At 43.4% G+C, this 20,947-nt stretch overlaps 1 protein-coding gene across 7 annotated transcripts in view; it reads right to left on the minus strand.

The window, feature by feature from the left end:
• FOXP3 (forkhead box P3) overlaps positions 1-20,947 on the minus strand; it is a 168,293-nt gene that overhangs the window by 2,754 nt on the left and 144,592 nt on the right. For all 7 annotated transcript variants that reach the window (XM_088453506.1, XM_088453510.1, XM_088453508.1 and 4 more), the window contains 8 exons: positions 16,140-16,281; positions 14,743-14,914; positions 11,936-12,025; positions 10,689-10,776; positions 8,128-8,202; positions 7,877-8,039; positions 2,049-2,125; positions 1,470-1,571 (listed from right to left, as the gene is read on the minus strand). In XM_088453506.1, the coding sequence (XP_088309632.1) occupies positions 1,470-1,571; positions 2,049-2,125; positions 7,877-8,039; positions 8,128-8,202; positions 10,689-10,776; positions 11,936-12,025; positions 14,743-14,914; positions 16,140-16,281 (909 nt within the window). The remainder of the gene's footprint in view (positions 1-1,469; positions 1,572-2,048; positions 2,126-7,876; positions 8,040-8,127; positions 8,203-10,688; positions 10,777-11,935; positions 12,026-14,742; positions 14,915-16,139; positions 16,282-20,947) is intronic.

Here is a 20,947-nt window from a genome sequence, read left to right on the forward strand (position 1 = left end):
TACCAGGGGGGGATTACTACAGGGGGCACTAAAAGGGGGGATTACTACAGGGGGCACTAAAAGGGGGGATTACCACTGGGGGAACTACCAGGGGAGGATTACTACAGGGGGCACTACCAGTGGGGGATTACTACAGGGGGCACTAAAAGGGGGGATTACTACTGGGGGGGGGATTACTACTGGAGGCACTGAAAGGGGGGATTACCACTGGGGGCACTACCAGGAGGGATTACTACTGGGGGCACAACTAGGGGGAATTACTACTGGGGGCACTACCAGCTGCTGCCATTTCCCACACTAGGCTTATACTCGAGTCAGTAAGTTTTCCCAGTTTTTTTGGGGTAAAAGTAGATACCTCGGCTTATATTCAGGTCGACTTATACTCGAGTATATACGGTACTTTAAAATTGAATACGGGGTAAAGCGTGCACGAGCGCGATACTTTTCCGCCTCCAAAACAGGCAAAGCCGGCGTTAAGTCCGGGCCGCATTAACTCAACGCGGCTTGGCTCAAATTGAATACGGCTCTATGTAGGATTTACTCGCAGGAGAGTGATCTTCCGATATCCCTCCCGAAACCTCCGGCCGGCAGCGAAACTGACGCTGTGCGAAAACGCAGTGTCAGCTTTCCCCGGAGAAGTCTTTCACAAACAAAGACGTATACAAAGTGCCAGGGTTTTAACTCGCAGGGACAGCGGTTCCCACAACTGCTGTTCCCTTGAGTTTCCCTTAGTACATAGCAGAGATATTTTCATTAAAAAATGAAAATATCCGCTGCAAAACGGATACATGATAGCGTCAGTTCTGCGCTTATTAATTCATAGGCCCCTTTATGACAGAGCTAAATAGAGTTCTAACATTTATGATCTACGCCCTGAAATGCACAAGCAAGTATGTGCCTCTGATAAGCACACAGCATTAGCAGAGTGTAATCTGGCATGCTGTTACTCACTATCAGGGATATTCTAAAGAATAAAAAAAGAGAAGGAATTGAAAAGTGCAGTTCTTTATTATAGCCCATATTCTATACTTGTATGAACCCATACCCTCCGCTCCATCACATCTCCTTATGCTAATTAGTAAATAGGGGCTTTGGTTTTCTAAACGCCACAACAATAACAAAAAAGTCACTGTTCTATGACCAGCGTGATTATTCTCTACAGAAATTTTTCGCACTGAATCCACGCTCCATAGCAAAAAGTGAGAGCTTGCCCTATCAATTCCTTCCTTATTGCAAAATAGAACGTTGTTAATAAATTAAAAACACACGGACACATTTTACATCCTAACCAGAGAATTTGTAGAACGAGGCAAAAATGTACCACTCCTCTATCAAAGACATGTTTTAGGACATTTTCAGGTTCCTCCATATGTCAGTGCAGCTATCTACCCATTGGGATTCGGCATATTTTAAAATATATATGTGTGTGTGTGTATTTTCATATTTGTGCAATTTTAAATATGAATTACCTTCCAAGTGACCTTGTTGAGCCTAAAGAAAGCAAACATTTTGGTAAACCAGTGATAAATTTCATTTAACGCCAGTTGTTTCTGTGGTGACTCCAGAATTGCCTATAAAACACCAATAAAGAAAATAATTAACAGATGTTTTAATAAAGTGTTGTCGCAGCCTGTACCTACTTTACGGGTCAAACACAAAGGTCCCCCCCCCACATGACAACTGAGATCTAGGAATACCAAGACTTGTAGATGACGATATTTGCTTATTGAGTATCAACGATAGACACCCTCCAGTCTTATAACAAGTGATACTACAGGGACATTACTTTTTCCTTTTGTAAAATAAAATAAAGTAACCAAACAATTGGCAGCATACAGTAATATAAAAGCATTGTGTATAACAATGATAGACAACAGAGAAAGAACACTAGGGTATAATAGTTTTTAAATGTAGCACTTGGAATGCAATAAATGCATTTTTAAAATGATAGCTTTGTTTTGTTGTTTTATAGTTTTACTATATAGTAAACCAGGAGAAATTAAACAGTAAACATCCAATGCATCATAAACCTATAGTGCTGTACTTACCCATCGGATGAGGGAAGCGTAGGTAAGTGGTGGTCTAACATTATTGGTCTTATAATATTCTACGCAGTTTGTCCTGTCTGTGAAGGATAAGAAACCATTATTCCATCTATTCCTATTCATTTGACCATCCTAAAATTCGTGAAGGTTTATTAAAAGGGATTCTAAGCCATTTTATGCTTAATTAAAATAAGGTAATTTATATGTATGTACCTTTTCCATGTACAGTATGTATCATTTTAACTGCTACCTAACATATACACAACCTTTGCGGAACTGACCACACCCTAGTTACACTTAAGCTGGGTATACACTAGGTTGACGGGTCGGCCAACCTGCTGATATATCTGATGATTGGTAAGTGTATACACACTTACCAATTGTATGCCCGATGTGCAGGGCTTGAAGGCTCAACTGGGCTGGCATTAAAATTTGCCCACCCAGTTGAGCCGTTCATCACCGCCGGGTCCCTGCAGCATGTTTAAGGGCGATGGGTGGGTCGCTAGTACACACCAGCAGATGACCGATCGATCTTTCAGATATACTGTAAAAATGTCGACAAATAACATTACTGTTTTTAGGCCACACCAGCAAACTGTTATTCTAAAAGGTTTATGACACCTCAATAAAACGTCCTGCAGAGCTCTGGGGGATGGGGATTTAGGAGGGATAATTCGGACCATTGGTATGTGAGTAAAGTAGAAATACAATTTTATTACCTCTGATTTATGGCCGACCATGTGGCCTGTCATGATGACAGGCCTATTTTTTATGTGGATGCCTGGAGCTGTAGCCCCAGCCACCCCGCTGTTAATCTGGCCCTTCCCCTGACTTGCTTTCATGTGTATCTTCAGGGGCCGGCACATACGCTGTGATCACCCTACTTTACAATGTAGGAAAATTATATTTTTGCACTTTGACCTTTTTGATTAAAAACACATTTAATGAACTAAAGCATTCAGTTATTAATGCAAAGGGGTATACGTTTATGGTTGTCAGAATGTCAACAGACGATTTTAGGGTTGGGCTGAGGTTAGGGTTAGGCTGCGGTTAGGTTTAGTGTTAGGCTGCGGTTAGGGTTAAGCTGCGGTTAGGGATGGGCTGCGGTTAGTGTTAGGCGAATGTTAGGGATAGGCTGCGGTTAGGGTTAGGCTGCGGTTAGGGTTAGGCTGCGGTTAGGGATAGGCTGAGGTTAGGGTTAGGCTGCGGTTAGGTTTAGTGTTAGGCTGTGGTTAGGGTTAGGCTGTGGTTAGGTTTAAGCTGCGGTTAGGGATGGGCTGCGGTTAGGGTTAGGCTGAGGTTAGGGATAGGCTGCAGTTAGGTTTAGGGTTAGGCTGATTTAAGGATTAGGCTGCGGTTAGGATTAGATGCAGAATTAATGCTAAAACAAATAGTTTTGAATGACTGTCGACATTGACAATGTCCACTGTCTGGCAATATTTTCATTAGGTCACTGTCGACATTGTGAATGTAGACATTCAGAACATGTCTATTTTCTGGCGTCGACATTCTGAATGTCAACTTTTTGTACCACACCCATGCTGAAGTACGTTGTACGTTATGTAATATAACCCGTGCTTCTTGATCCGTTCAACAATGTTTGAAACCTGGTTTAATGCTGCTTGATAGAGACAATCTGCCATAAAAAGAGGCGCAGGTTTATCTCATTTGCTGAGGCGCGTGAGGGCCACCCCAGGGTCTCCAGTGGATCTTGTGTTTCATATTTTGAAAACAAGGAGTAACCGCTGTACTGCTTGGGAACCACAGGTAATGCTGATGTCTCACTTATAGCCCGATTCTCCTAATGAAATGGAACACCATAAATACTTCCGGGATTGTTTATTGCTCCTCATCAGCAAATGATTGCAGAGCTGAACACCTTTACTGATTACCCTTGAAAGAAACAAAAAGGAAACAGGTGCTTCTATATATACAAATTATTTGAAGTGAGTGTCTATACTATAAAGTCAGATATCTAAGATATGAATACATTGTTTTAATAAGGTGGCCTTGTCAATCACGTTCACAACAATGGTTATCTAATGCATCCTCAGTATGCTTCCCAATTACTGGCGAAACAAAGGAACGATGATCTAATTGCAGATAGCAAGCGTTTGGCCCAGCTATCTCTGTTTGATAGTTGGCTGTCTTTATAACCGAGATAGGTTTACTTCTTATCCACAAGGCTTGTGAATGCTCTTGCAATTAGCATATGCTAATCTCGCAGAGGACTAATCCATTTACGTGGAGACCCCCTTCAGCTAATACTTGTTATTTGTTAGTCACACACAGTTTATTTCAGCACAGCTTGGGTAACGTTAAGTCTGGAGCCTAATGTGTTACTCATTATCATTCAGCACAGAAAACTCTATTAGTGTTTAGTCCATTCTGCAGACATATCATGGTCTATTACTTTTATTGACTGATTCATATCTTTTAAAGGCACATTAAGCCAAATTTGAAAGATTTTCCATATATTTTACCTATGGAAAATACAAAGAAATACATCTAAATATACATATGTACATAAATGCTTTTTGTACATTATGTGACAGTTCTCTTTATAAACAGCAATTAAACTGAATCATCATTATCGTTCTTGCTATCAAGATAAAATCTTATGTGTGTGCTACACCTTCCCTCCACCTACATATCCCTTCTCTCCACTAACCGTTCTCTTCCCTTCACCTACAGTTCCCTTTTCTCTACCAACCGGTCCCTTCTCTCCAGTAGCCGTTCCCTCCTCTCCACCAGCCGTTCCCTTCTCTCCACCAGCCGTTCCCTTCTCTCCACCAACTGTTCCCTTCTCTCCACCCACAGATCCCTTCTCTCCACCAACCGTTCTCTTTCCTTCACCTACAGTTCCCTTTTCTCTACCAACCGGTCCCTTCTATGCACCAACCATTTCCTTGTCTCCACCAACCGTTCTCTTCCCTTCACCTACACTTCCCTTCCCTCCACCAACAGTTTTCTCCACCTATAGTTCCCTTCCCTCCACCTAGATATAGTCCCTTCTTTCTACCTACAGATCCCTTCTCTCCGCCAACAGTTTCCTTCCCTCCACCTATAGACAGTTCCCTTCTCTCTGCCTACAGTTCCTTTCTCTCCACCTACAGACAGTTCCCTTCCCTTCCACCCACCTACAGACAGTTCCCTTCTCTCTACCTACTGTTCTCTTCTCTTCACCTATAGTTCCCTTCCCTCCACCTACAGACAGTTCCCTTCTCTCTACCTACAGTTCCCTTCTCTCCGCCTACAGTTCCCTTCCCAACACCTACACACAATTCCCTTCCCTCCGTTTACAGGGGGAAGAGAATAGTTTCAGGGACCAATGGCAGATATCTCGTGTATGTGTGAACAAAATCACTATCTTCCACACAAATGCCTTTATACAGAAAGATAACACAAAACCCCCCACAATATTATCACACTTATTTTTTTTTTGTACAATACAGAAATATAGAAGGCCAAGTTCCTTTATGATGACCTCAAATCAAGGAGTAGGGCAGGGGTGCCTCAGGTTGGTGGTCCAGCACCAAATCAAATTACTTATGGTCAATGTAATGTAAATATGTGGACAAACAGAAGCGCAAACCTGTCCACCGCCACATAACTGACCCTAAGGATGACAGGTGAGCACAATTTACTTTACTACATTTTTGAATTTCTCAATAACACACTTTTGGCTTAGGGGTGCCATGAAAACAATGCTGATACTTCAGGGCGCCGTGGTTCAATATAGTTTGGGAACCACTGGAGTAGGGTGTTAACCTCTGAAGTGTTAAACTCTTTGCACATGTGAATTTTGCGCAGTATGATTGCTGTTTTTTTACTTTAATTTATTTGAATTTATCATCGTGCAACCTTTGATTCAGAAGTGGAATGACTGCTTTCAAAATAAGCACTGAATCTATACATGTTACAAAAATAAAGTTATATATTAAATAGGGTGAATTTTAAATATCAAGTTTAACACAATAACTGAATCTTCCTCTACGGTAGAACACGAGCACAAATAATAAAATATTAAGTTAACTTCCAACTTGTTAATGAGAATAAATATACAGTATTTTGTCAAAGTGTGATGCTTTACACAAAATAGCTGCTAACATACTATACATACAGTATATATCGCGCCTGAAGAGGCGTGATCTCACCGGGATGGGGCATGTTCTCACGACCACTCTGGGGGCGTGCCCAGCACTCACGGAGATGCTGGGCTGCCCTCAGGCTCTCGCCCTTACTGAATAGATGCAGAGCCCCCCAACGCTGCCCAGCCTCTCTGCTGATGGGACTCCTGTTTTGTTCTATAAATGTTTCCAATTGTAAAGTGCAACGGAATATGCTGCGCTATATAAGAAACTGTTAATAAATAAATAATAAATGAGCTGATTTTTTTTTTTTTTTTTTTACTTCCGTTGTGAAACGATTGCAGTGTGTTTAGTTTGTGTGTATGTGTATATAGAATTTTGTGAACATCACATACCTAATGCGGTACATGCAATTTTTTTTTCTTTTCTTATGTATGCAAGACCTCCTGTTACTAAACATATTGCCTGAAAGGTATTTTCGGGTGGCTATAATAAAGTACTATAGTATGCAGACAAGGAGGAAAGAATGAGCAATACAGTTATATTGATGGGTCTGCAGAGGCTGTTGCTTTACTTTGTATGGCAGTCTTTCAAATTTAAGGCCATTTTCATAGGGAAAGCCTGTCAAAAAGATTTACAGAATATGTATGCTGACTTGCAGTAAGGCAACAATACTACTACATATAATTTAATTTGCCTAACAGAGCAGCCTAAAAGAAAAAAATATTAAACAAGATGAGACATTTTGCAACTAATATGTAAAGTTGCCAACACAAAGGAAAAAAACAAAAAACAAAACAAAAACTGGCGTAATAAAAGGCTGGTCCCGTGCATGACCTGTGCTAGATAGATAAGTGGCTACAGATCAGATTATTGGTGAGTCATCTGTACATCTGCATTGTATTAGTGTAGCAGACCCAGGCCCTGGACTGGTTTAGAGAGCATGTTTGCTAATAAAGGTAGAATAATTAATGACACTTTCTGTTTTAAAACCGTTAATTAATAGGGCGGCTTTCTTCAGCTTCCAATCCCAGTAATCACCATTAGCTGTTAGACATGACTAAGCTGCCTGGTACACATATAGATTTTGGAAAACACTAAACACCATTAAGGTCTGGATATGAGTCACACGCAAAAGCAAATCGCAGCAGCGCCTATCGGCGGTCATCCGCGTGCAAGTTTATGCAAATACTGCTACAACCTCCTTCCTTTGTGTACATTTGCGCGGCTGAATGTGCAAGGTGTGAGATGCTCACTTTTAGCGCCCGTGCACACTGTAATACCGATTGGTGCGTGCTTATACGCTACCATCGGTCCCACCATCTAAACGTGCACCAACCCTATGGCAGGTGCAGTGTCTGACCGCGGCCTCCTGTGTCTGTGTGTCTGCTCGCCTGCAACACTCCCACAACACGCCCATTGGGCGTACCATGTTTGCGTTACTTGCTTGTCACTGCCCATCACTTTTCCACGTAATCGGTCGATTGTTGTGATCCGCCACTGTCTGAATCGATCGCAATAGCACCTGTGTGTGTACGCTCTGTGTAACGCAAGCGGCGTGAGGGGTTTTCAGAGATTTTCGTGCATGCGCAGTTGCAAAACATGTTGCCATTACATGAACATCGCTATTGGGTGCGTCTCTGAATCAGGCCTTAATGTCTCTAGAAAACAACATCCATCGCACAAGCCACTGACACCAAACCAACGTCAATATAGAGTATAGTAAATAATGATACAAACTGTCAAATATGCTGCTGCTGCCGCCCTCCCAGAGATGTCTCCTCAGGGCCAGGACGGTATCAGGGAATTCTTTCTGCAGAGGGACGGAGAGATCGAGGCCAGGCAAAGCGGAGGCTCCAGGGTGATGTGACTGCTGTAGAAGGAGACCGCGCTCTCTCTGCTTCTGTACGAGATGACACGGCAGGTGTTGGTTTACCGCATTACACTGACACCACAGATTAGTAAGTATTGAGAGGTGTTCACTCACTTACAGGATTATGGACTGTACCGAGTTTTCCCGTCATCAAACTTTGCATCTCTTGCAGTCTATATTTCTCTACGGCAAGCTGTAATAATGCAAATAAATGGTCAATGGCATCATCAACAAAATGAAGGTCTCAGCTTCCCCTGCTTATAAATCTTGTCACAGGTTCTTGTATTGACACTGAGGAAATATTGGTGATACCAGGTAAGGGAACTTGTGGGAGGTTTATGGAAGGCGCACTGGCACTTCCTGTGGGGAGATGTTCGCAGGTGGATGATACTGTCAAATCTTTCCAATTTCACTAATGCAAGAAAATATGCTCTTATTAAAGTGAATCCCAGTAATATATTAACCAAGGATGTAGCTAGAGGTGTGCGACCGGTGCTGTCGCACAGAGCAAAGGGCTTTGCGGGCGCCACTGTTGCCACCCTGCGGCCCTTGCTTCTGGCTAGCAAGAAGCCTTGAATGGCACCCTGCAGCCAAGATCTTTGCGGCAGCTCGTTTAGATGCTCCAGACAGGCACCCGGCAGCCTGTACAGCCAATCCTTAGGATGCTGCAGTCAGGCTGTAGAGCCGATCCTTAGGATGCTCCAGTCAGGCTGTAGAGCCGATCCTTAGGATGCTCTAGTCAGGCTGCACAGCCGATCCTTGGAATGCTCCAGTCAGGCTGTACAGCCGATCCTTAGGATGCTCCAGTCAGGCTGTACAGCCGATCCTTAGGATGCTCCTCTCAGGCTGTACAGCCGATCCTTAGGATGCTCCTCTCAGGCTGTACAGCCGATCCTTAGGATGCTCCAGTCAGGCTGTACAGCCGATCCTTAGGATGCTCCAGTCAGGCTGTACAGCCGATCCTTAGGATGCCCCAGTCAGGCAGTACAGCCGATCCTTAGGATGCTCCAGTCAGGCTGTACAGCCGATCCTTAGGATGCTCCAGTCAGGCTGTACAGCCAATCCTTAGGATGCTCCTGTCAGGCTGCACTACCCGATGCTGCCAGCCCCTCCCCCTCTACGCGACATAACCTTATGCTCGTGACGTCATGATGTCAGGCACTCAGGGCCAGCACAGGGCGCATTTGAGCCCTGTTACGGCATTGATATTAACGTACTCATTCTGCCTCCATTTGGTACCATTCTCGCAGGGGTGTATTAGTGCCAGATTGCAGATGTTTTGTGTGATATTGTGTGAGTCTTTGCTATCACTTGAGCCACCTCCATCTTTCTGACATATCACCGGAAACATGGTGCCACAGGCAGAATACACAGGGAGGGTCTGTGCTGGGTGCAGGGTGGGCGGCGTGGGGTCTGCACCCCATGAGCCAGTGTGCACCACACACACCTCACCCATCACAGATATACGCTACGGCATTCTCATGTAAGAGACGATTTATTGAGCAAAAAGTATCAGCATTCACATAACTGGCTTAGAAGTTGCTTGAGCACAACATGCCTCGCAATTGTTAAATTCAACGGATTATGTTGGCGCTATATAAATAAACGTTAATACATCTCTCAGCTTGTGCTGCAATATTTTATACCATCTTGAACCATTTTTTGATGCAAGACGTTGTGTGAAACACAAAATTCCTGGCAATATGGGATCTGCACAAATAGGCAGTGGATTGAGGGCCTGATTTAGCAAGTATCGCAGTCGCTAATACGCACGCAATCGGATGATTGTGCGATCTGAGCATTGCGACCGGGACTGTGATCGCAGTGAGTACGCAGACCCGTCACAGAGTGATTGACAGGAAGTACCGTTTGGGGGTGGTGATGGGGGGGTCGGCGTGTCAGTGCGTTTGAATGCTGTTACAAGGGTGTGCATAAATTAGCCACTGCGATGTCCTACGTAGCTTTTGAGCTCTCACTGCGTGCAGGACAGTTAGCAATTTAGTGGCAGGGTCAGACCTGCCTTAAATGTGCGACTGGCTCCGATGTACTTCGATGTTTTGGCTGGATTACAAGGTATTACGGATGTGCGAGAGGGGAAGTGGGCATCTGCATGTTGTCAGTGATAGTGCTTTGCGATTGCAATTATTAGCCTACTTTCGCAGCAGAACTGCGTGTGAGCGATCGCATCAGCGATCCTTGCACAATCAGGCCCTGTGATCGGTGTGGACACCAGCCTAGGAGGACTTCCCAAAACAACACAAGTGGGGCAAATATAATCTTGACTAGAAATAAAGGGAGATGTTTGACTGTACATTTATGAATGTAGATGGATCTGTTCTGGATCCCAAAAACTTCTCAGGGTCTACAGCAACAGGAAGGAGTAATCTGATTTGTGTATCATTGACATTTTGTATAGACAAAAGCATACAGAAGGGTGAAAAAAGGTCTGTGACTTAAGTACTACCTAGGGCCAGAGTGTCTTACTTCTCTGCGGTACGGCACATACATTGTACGTAAATCAGTAATAATCAATCCCTTGATGAGTCACAAGTGTACATGTCAGTTTGGCTACACATGCCGATCACCCTGGTCTATGCAGATGAAGAGAACAAAGTAGAGATCTATACTGTGACTATAATAGGAGGCGATCCTGATGTACTAATATCTGTGGTATCTTACCTGCTCTTCTAGGCTGTATACCACCTCTGTCTGGATGAGGCATTGTACTGTGCTTTTATCATCCAGGTGATGGTTATTGTATAAGTGCCTGAACAGACAGAAGAACATCAGCTTATCAAATATCGTAATAAAAGTTTTTTTTTCTACTAAATTAATTTACAAAAATGCCCTACTCTTTCAATATTAGTATTGCAGGGGTCTCTCTCCTGGGCCCCCACCAATTCTATATTATAGCAGTGTCCCAGCACTTACATATAATTATATATAGTTGGGAGCTCTGAAGATCACCTTTTTTTTTGTGGCTCAGCTCTCGGTAGGCGGTAGCTAGAACATGCAATAGGTTGACTGTGTTAAAATGTTGACCAGTTCAAATGGTCACCACACATAGGATCTTATTCAGAGACGGCCGTACGGTCTATGACCGCACGGCCGCCTCGATGTTTTGCCAGTGCGCATGCGCACGAGGGAGCCGGCTCCCTCGTGCGCATGCGTGAGACCCGCTACGACCGACAGCGCCGGTCGTAGCGGGTCTCTTTCCAAAGGGGGCGAGCTGTCGATGTTGAGTGACAGCTCGCCCCGTTTGGAAGGCGGGCCGGGGGGGTGGCAGGCCAAACGGAGGCGTTCCCATGGGAACGCCTGCCGTTTGGGGGAGGCCCCACTGACATCACTAGTGATGTCAGTGGAGAGCTTCCGGCTCTGACAGAGCCAGAAGCTCTCCGGGGCTTACGACAAGTGAGACCCTACCCAAGGGTCTCGTTGTAAGCCCCGATGGTCGCGATGGTCTCTGACCATCGCGACCATCACCTGAGCGGTCGTTAGAGCTGTGGGTGTTAACCCACAGCCTAACGACCGAAACAGAGGCGGGCGGTCAGGATGCAAGCGGCCGCCCAGTTTCTGAGCAACCGCTTGCATCCTCCGACCGCCTCTGAATGAGGGCCATAATATGGTTGACACCTGGTTTTTTTTTTTTGGTTTTTTTTTCATTTAACTTTAATCCTGCCCCTGCCCCTGGTGCCTAACCCTAACACTAGCCTCTCCCTCACCACCTGTGACCCAGGCAGGCATTATACCAATGAGTTCCTGAATCTAGGAGTCTAGAAATCCTGTTAGCTGCGTTGCCACTGCCCTTCTGGCGCATTAATTGCTCCGTGGCCAATCTCCTAATCACATCAACATCTCACTGTAACAATGCACTTAGAATGTTCCCATTCTTATAGTCTCTTATACGATTTTGGAAATGTTCATACCTGAGGAAATATCGGTGATCTGCGAAGGTCTTCTCGCACCGTGGAAACTTGCAGGCACTGCCATAGTGTGTAGGGTGGATGAGGTCGCAGCTTTAGGGAAGAACACACAGGGACAATGAGCGAATGCACACAGTATGCCCTGGCATGACGACCATGTCTTGCAGTATTATATCGTATTAATCTACAGGATCTACTGTACTTATGTTATGGACCCCTTTTGGAAGTTAAGAAATGTAAAATGTAACCCACAGTCTAATGCTTTTATGTCCATTTACTACTTGTATCATTTATTATGTCCATGTCCATTTACCACTCGTATCATTTTGCCTAGAGCAGCAGGACGTCCGTGGTGTGAGTGATCTATGTGTTGTTATCCTATTATTATACCAAAGGGTTGTTTTTGTTTTAATTTTTAAACTAATGTGTCACCAGTGATTACTATAGTAACACGTATTGTGCATGCTGGGGACATCATTGTTATTGTGGAGAAATATTTGTTGGAGAGGGTTGGGGAACGCTATGACGCTGGCTGTTATATAATAATACAGTAATATAGTAAATATAGTTAAATAATAAACCCTTTTATAAAACCAGTACATTTTTAACCTGAGCTTAATAAGTGATGTTTTTGTTACAGAATTCAGAGTTAATGTAACAGAATTTTAATGGCAATTTAACTCTCTTGTTTCCACTCCACTTTAAACCTTATTTGCCATAACTGTTCTAATAGATCACAGGTGTTCTCAAACTCTGTCCTCAGGACCCCAAACAGTGCATGTTTTCCATGTCTCTTCACAGAATCACAAGTGAAATAAATAGCTCCAACTGTGGATCTTGTAAAATGTGTCAGTCAGTAATGAATACACCTGTGCACCTGCTAGGTGACTTGGAAAATGTGGACTGTGTGGGGTCTTGAGGGGATGTAGTTATGAGTAGTCTAAATCTCAATGTAGTCTATTTCCCGACGGCTGAAGCCCGACAAGGGACTTAAGATAGGCGTAGAAATACAGACGCCTATCTTAATCTCGACGCCAGAACACAGAAGGACGCCTGCTCGAACGAGGTAAGTCCGAGGCGTCCTTAGTGTTAGCCATGGGGGTGGCGGGTTAGGTTTAGGTTACATAGCGGGGTTAGCGTTAGATTTTGGGGGGGGAGGTTAGGGTTAGGCACCCCTAGGGGGGAGGGTTAGGTTTAGGCACGAAGGGCGGAGACTTAGGTTTAGGCACTAACGGTTAGGGTGCAGGGTGGGGAGGGTTAGGCTACAAGGAGGGAGGGTTAGGGGGAGAAGGATAAGTATACTTACCCGACCCCTGTCGGGATACCAACCATTGGGATGCCACTGTCGGTATTGTGACAGGTAATGCTTCCTGCAGAATATTATAGCCCTGTATAATGATCCATAATACATTATGAATGGTAAGTGTAATGTGCTATCTTGGTACTGCCACATAGTACTGAATGATCTCTTCCTCTACTCGAGTGGTTCTCAACCTCAACCCTCAAGTACCCCCAACAGGTCATGTTTTCAGAATTTTTGTTTGTAGAAACAGGCCGAATATCTACTGACACGGTAAATAGATTAACCCCACCTGTGAATGATTAAAGAAATCCACAAAACACGACATGTTGGTGGTACTTGAGGACTGGAGTTGAGGACCCCTGCTCTACACTAAAGCTGGGCACACACTATACAACGGCACGACCGATGTTACAATACTTTACGGGCAGGGACGGATTAAGTCTTTTGGGGGCCATGGGGCAACTAAGTTGTGGGGTCCCTTGTCCCCCTCCAATACAGCCACAGTGCCCCCCCCTTCCCCCTGGTGACCCTCTCACAGATCCTGTCTGTCTCTTCGGCACACTGCTTCTCCCTCCCCAGTGCCCAGACCCCACACTTACCGTATTTCTATGCCGGCTGCTCACTGCAGCACAGCTCCTCGGCTGCCTGCTCTCTTTCAATGGGCGCAGCGCTGCGTGACGTCATGACATCACGCAGCTGCACCGATTAAACAAAAGCAACTTTATTGCACCGGCCACTAGCACCGAAGGGAAAAACGATGGCCAGAACTTATGAATCGGGCGTACACACTATACGATGTGTACGATATCTCGTTCCGATCTGTATCGGAACAATATATCGTATGATACATCGTATGGTGTATAGCCAGCTTAAACCTAGTGATGGGAATATTTTCTGAGATGTGTTGCTTTTGCCAAGGGATTTGATTTCATATTTATATAGTTTGTCCATCTACTTTTCTACAGTTGGGGCCTGGTTAGGGTGGTGACACCAAGTACCGCAGTGAAGATGATAAGAGCAAGGATAGCCCAGAGAGGAAGCAAATGACGTTTGCGCGGATCTGTGTGTGGCCGGCAAAGTGCAGCATGCAACAACAGGATATCAAAAAAAAAGACAAAAGTATCAAAATCTAAATAATAATCAAAATAGTTTCTTATACAGTCCAGTATAGACTGCTGGTGCAGACCATTACTGCTTGATACTGGGTGGGAAATACTGTCCAGTGCCCTGTAATTCTTAGCATTAATAGATACTGAAAGCCACAAAATCTTGAATATGAATATGGGACAGACTTCAAGATTAAAAGGCCCTAAGCTCTTTAGCAACTTGTTTCTTAAATAGCTTGCACCGATTCCCAAGGTAGTTAGCTATTAGGTGTATTGTGTATTACATCTTACCTTTCATTATCTATTTATTTTGTAACACTTTATTTAAGGATTAGCAAGAGAGTGTTGCTTTCCCCAGCCACAATAGTGATCACACTGGTAGTTATACCCTCTCCACTGACCTGTCCTTGACCCGACCATCGATGGAGTACTTATTTTGGGACTTCTCAGTGGTCGGGGACGGCTCTTGTTGTACATATGCAGACGCTGAACTTTTCTGACTGACTGCGTCCTCTTCAGCTTTTCCAAAGTGTGATGCGTGTTGGACCCAGCCCAGGCTGGCGTGATTGAAACCTGTGACAGCATAATCCGCTTGAGAACATGTTATCAGGGTCAGACTTGCACAGAGCGAAAGTCAAGGGAGGATCAAAGATATCACATACTTTGGGTGTAACTGAATTCATTTGCCACTTAGTACATACTCACCTTAAGGCTTAGCTTTACCTTACTGAAACTCCCACATGTGGGTACAGTCTGCCGTGTTTTCCCATTCAAACAAATACCTTCCTTTATATAAAATTCCTTTAGCGATTAACTAGTATATCAAATATATATTATTATGCACTGTCAAAGATGCAGAACAGTGAATGCAGAGCAATCCAGGAAGATTAATGCCTCAGTTGTAGTCATCCAAAACGTGATATCTTTAGTTCTGTACGCATATTTGGGGACAGCTTCCTTAAGGTGGAACCACAGTTAATCGTTGTGAATGAAGGGGATTTGAGTAACAATTATTGCAGGCATTAGCCACAATGTGCCACTGCAACGCATTTGGAACACCAGCAACAGCACCTTATATCGCCCCAAATTTGCCCCTAAATCACTCATTTTAGCTTGCGGCCCTATAGGTGTTATTTTGAAATATGTCATTCAGGCATTACCATACTGTACATGCGGCTGATGTGCAAACTACATCACTCTTAAATGATTTGCCCCGTAGACTACAAGAGCATGGTCCTTCAGCTGGTTATGCCATTGCAATACTTATGTCATATCTGGGTTGTGCTTGATTGCTAATGAGCTCTGTTTGAGAATGTTGTTCTCAATCCATGACATGTGAGAAAGCCCAAGAATTTGGAGTGCTTAGTCCAATAATTTTCAGGCTTTCTTGGTGGCTAACGGAGATTCACCATACCTCTTAGTGCGGCTGTGAATCAACCAGTGATAGATGCAGCACAAGACACAGGTGGGCTAAGTAGAACACCATTGTATTTGTAACGCTTTATTAGCGTAAAGGAGGAGTTGTTGGAGAAGTATAAATACTAAGGGCCAGAGTGCCACCTTTATGGAAGGAGTGTACGCCCAATCAAAACTTTGATCCTACTTCAATACGCCTGATCGTGGACATACATGCATCCAATGGTGCTGGCCAATTTGGAGGATTTTAATGAAATCAGAAAAACATCCTAGCTGGTACTTGGTGACCACTCTAACCAATGTAACATGATGACGGTCAGGCCAAAAAGACTATAAATGGGCAACTGTCTAAGTTGTGCTATACATTGAACAGAGTACTTACCTGGGGCCAGGGTCTGCTGTTGCTTGTGTTTGCTCATTACTGGAAACAAACGTGTTGGCTGCAGGTTGAGTATTGATGATGATGATGAAGTAGAGGGCACCAGGTGGAGGGCAGAAGACTGAGAGGCAGAGTCTCGAGGGATCTGTGAGGAGAATCAGACACTAGTGAGCAGTGCTAGCTCTGGTGGTGCACTAAAGTGAGAGGAAGGTGTCATTATTTGCTGCCCCATCATGCAAGCTGCCCCAGACATTATGTGATACCCCGCAGTTGCCAGGTATCACTTAAAGACCTGCCCCAATCGCAGATAATACATCGCTGTCTCAAACTATTACATTATAAGTGATTCTGACCTCAGTTATAAATGGCCGGTGAGAGTCCACTCAAATTAGGCCATTTTTGAAAAGGGAATCGAGGCCGGCACTATATTAAACAAAGTTAATTAAAAAATAAAATAAAAGAGCAGTTGGAGGGGTGAAGCCATTGAGCAGAGTGAAGCAGATAAAGAGCTACATTGGAGAGAGAGAGACTACAATAAGCAGACTGGCTGAGACTTGTGGTTCCATGCAGAGAGTCCCACTAAAGTGAGAGCTGTACTTACCTTTTGGAGGGAAAGTACTACCCTGACATAGTATATTATATTGGTAAAATTAAACCATTTATATGCCCATAAACATCCATTGTTGTGGAACAGACATAGTTTATGGTACATTTATATACATATCAGTGCTGCAACTTTGCTGAATAGTTGTATATACTTTAAAGCCCCCAATGTGCACACAAAGGCTCAGATGTGACCCAGATTACCAGCATTCAAGTCACTTAGAGAGTCTTCATCATGCTCGTTTAACCGTGGGTAGTCGGAAGGTCATTACTATAATAACCAACGTAGCCAGAAAGAGTATCCTGCAGCAATGGCTCTCTCTTCACCCTCCTTCTCTTAGTATGTTTAAAGACAAACTCTTCTTTATATTTAAAATGGACTGGGTGGAAGCCTCCCTCCGAAAGGAACTTTGCGTAAAAAAGTTATTTGAAACCTAGGAACAATATATCTACTCACAACCTAACGACATCAAAAACCTCATACTCACATGCTTATAACCCACGAAATGGCTACAATCTCAATTAGTTTCTGATAACCACATACTCCAATCGTAAAGTATGACATGTGATTCATGGCTTTATATTATCATACATCATAGGTGGTCCCTTGTCCTGGGTCCGCCGCATCCCTTTACCCTACTCCCCTCCTTCCCCTCACACCCTCCTGGCTATTTCTCCAATATTCTACCCCCCTTAATCTCTCCTTTTTCTTGTTTTCTGTTCTTTCTTCTACTCTCACAAAGTTTCCTTATCTTCAAATAAGACACAAATAGTAGATCTTTTATGCTTATTCCTCTCTTCAATGATAAATCTTTGTGTATTTGTTATGTTTATCAACGGAAATTACAAAATTGAAGACAGATTAAAAATCTTTCACGTTAAATGTACTCATGAGGAACTTGCATTACACAATGGACTTTTCTTCTCTTTGTCTGATGCTATGACAACATAAAGTAAAACAAGAGACAATCGAACTAATTTTTACTACTGTATATTGGTATCTTGGATACTTTGTGTTATAACTTCTGTAACTGTATTACTATGATTAATCCACTTCCATACCCTGTGTGATGTCCTGTCTCTTATAAATCCTCATGATTGTAAATTTTTCTTTGTCTAAATAAAACAACTGTAGAGTGCTAGCAGAATGCATATTATGTTAAGTTTACAATATTTGATTCTCCAGGTTTTTTTTTCATTAGCAATAAAGCTAACAGTAATTGTGAGACTGTATTTAATTTATTGTGAATTTAATGTAAATATCCTTTCATTTACTACAACCATCTTGCTGTCTCATTCCAGTTGTCAGCTGGGGTCAGTTAAAATATTCCATTCTTGCTCATGCTAGCTTGTTTATGCATTCACTGTGCCTGGGGGAGAACCCTTGCCTCTCTGCTGGAGCATGGTCTGAGTTGGTAATTGCCGCCAAGGAAAGAAGCAAGAAGGTTGGTCTATCAGAGAGGTAACTCCAAATTACACCTGCTCAACACAATCCATATTCTAATTTTAAGAGGTTATCAAAATTAGTCCCATCTGTATTTTTATAAAACTGAACTGGGCTGATGGCTGCTTAGTGGTTAAAGAGCAATTACACCTTATACCAGGGGTTCCCAACCACGGTCCTCAAGGCACACTAACAGTCCAGGTTTTAGGGATAGCCTTACTAGAGCACAGGTGACTTAATTAGTTCCTCAGTTATTTTGATGAAACCATCTGAGCACAATCATGGATATCACTAAAAGCAGGACTGTTAGTGTGCCTTGAGGACCGTGGTTGGGAATCACTGCCTTATACAATGTAACAAGTTACCTTTACCCTAATCTTAGCCACTTGCATTTAAACTCCTCTAACCTATAAATCTGGGTATTGACAGTTTTGTATTTAATCCATGTAATTAACCCTGCACACAGCAATTTAAAGCGTTCATAGTAGAAGAGGATTTCAACATTATTGCTGATTTGCAGTAGGTGCATTTAACCACAACCTCTCCAGGCACAGATGAAATTAAAAAAAAAAAAAATTTCACCAGCTCAAGCCAGTATTTCAAAGTGAGTAAGAAATGCTTCCTCACATAGAGTGTCGAACAACAGAATATGTACTCTTTATTAGCGACCCTTCCACTCTCCCCAGTAGACATAATGCCAGTAAGACAATATTTGGGTCTTCTAATTTATTATGTAGGAAGTACATCTGCATACAAGTTCCTTATCTAGACATTCCCAAGTTAAAGAAAGGAAGGATCTGGGTCTTTCCTCATCACCTTGGGTAGCACAGGTGTATTAAACACTCTATGAAGTCATAGGAGAATATGGGAAAGATTTCTGGACTGCACACCCTGTAATATATATATATATTATGGGAGGTGCTACCTGATGAGACTAATTGCAGGCACAAAAACAGACTAATCTCAGGTGCACAACTCCAAATTATTAATAATATATAAATGCAATAGAATTTTGCAATCAATAGAGGTTTTAGCATAATCTTGGCCAAGGTTATGGGCCTACCCACTACATCCAGGTAACCCCTTTAGGGTAGGTCCCTAACATACTAGGATTCAAATCCAGAGTGCAGGACACCCCCAAACTAGCCCAGCTAAGCTGCCCCAGGGCACCGCCATAGTTAGAAAAGTGCAGTGTAAAAGAGATAGTTAAGAGCACCCACAGAATGAAAATAAAAAAGTGAGGTACATGTATAATAAACAAACAGTGAAGGATTAAAATGTGTTATAAAAGAAAAATGTGTTATAATGCGGTGCCCTGAAAAAGATCAACCAAGGCAATCCAGGGGGACCCACACCCCAAAAATTTAATCTCGTCCCATGTGTCTTCATCTGTCTCAAGAATATCTCACAACCATTTGGCATGGGTCCTATGTGTAAGCGGGGGCATTCTATTTGTCAGTGGGTCATAACAGGCAGAGACTGGTATTTTAAGGGTTTGTCTTGTTTTGTGATATTTCCTCCTGTTTATATGCCGGTCATCATCATAATAAAACCCACCTGGGGTCTCAACACCCCTAACCAATACAGAGCTGCTTTCCCAGGCTGTGACCAATCAGAGCAAAGCTTATTTGTATTGATAAAAATAAGAGGCCTGTGGCTTGTAATTTTTTTTCACAGCTCCTGATGTTTTTTTGTTTTTTTAAAGGAATTTACAATTTTAAATTTTAAATCTGCAAGAAAGGAAGAGATCCTGTCATGGGTAGTACAGGACAGGGGCTGCTACTGTCTATACTTCAAGGATGGATCCCAGTTGCTGGTAGCCAGAGGGGTAATCCGGGGACAAAGTCAGGGATGAAGCCGGAGTGTTTGTCAGATGAAGCCACGGTTTAAGAGCCCATGCGTTCATTCAGTCAGTCGTCAGTCAGTCAGTGACACAGTCAGACAGTCGTCAGTGAGTCACTCAACCAGTCAATCAGTGACACAGTCAGTGAGTGAGTGAGTCAGTCATCAGTCAGTCAGTGACAGTCAGTCAGTGAGTCAATCATCAGTCAGTCAGTGACACAGTCAGTCAGTGAGTCACTCAACCAGTCAATCAATGAGTGAGTCAATCAATGAGTCAGCAAAGCAAACAGGAAAAAGTGTACTATTCATGAATAAAGTGGTGTGTAGGGGGTGTTTTCATTTGTAGTCAATTATGTCTGTCATGGTGTGTGTGTTTATTTTACTGTATTTTTGGTATAGGTGCACCATGGGTGCCAGCAGGCCCCTTGATGTCAGGGCATCTATGCACACCCTTGTCGCTCTACAAGCACCACCATAACTTAACACTTTAGCCATGCCAGGGCTTGCTGGGATCAGTAGTGCACCAGCAAAATAATACTTATTAAACCCTTTCCACTTTAGTACCCCCAACACCCTACTTTATTACTCCAATACCCAGGAATGTGGGAAAAGCCCTACTGCTTTTTGACGTAAGGCAGTGCAAGTGTCAGATGCAAGCCCCTCTGTATTCCCGCATATGCGTGGGGGGTTATTTGTAAGCATGTACAGAGCGAATTCATGTAATTTACGACAAGCACAATGGAGCAGTGCTTACCCTGCAGCAAACATTTGGTCAAAAATCGTTGCAAAACATCGAGGGGGCGGGGCCATGATGACATAATTTGCTGTGCCACACCCCCAACCCACTTACCTGGACCTTTCTCTCCTGGAGACTTGGGCCCTCATTCAGAGCCGTTTGCTATTTGCGTTCGTTCGTTCAAAA

Source organism: Taudactylus pleione, unplaced genomic scaffold (assembly GCF_031769625.1).
Source record: "Taudactylus pleione unplaced genomic scaffold, aTauple2 ptg000579l, whole genome shotgun sequence".
In the NCBI taxonomy this organism is placed as follows: Eukaryota; Metazoa; Chordata; class Amphibia; order Anura; family Myobatrachidae; genus Taudactylus; species Taudactylus pleione.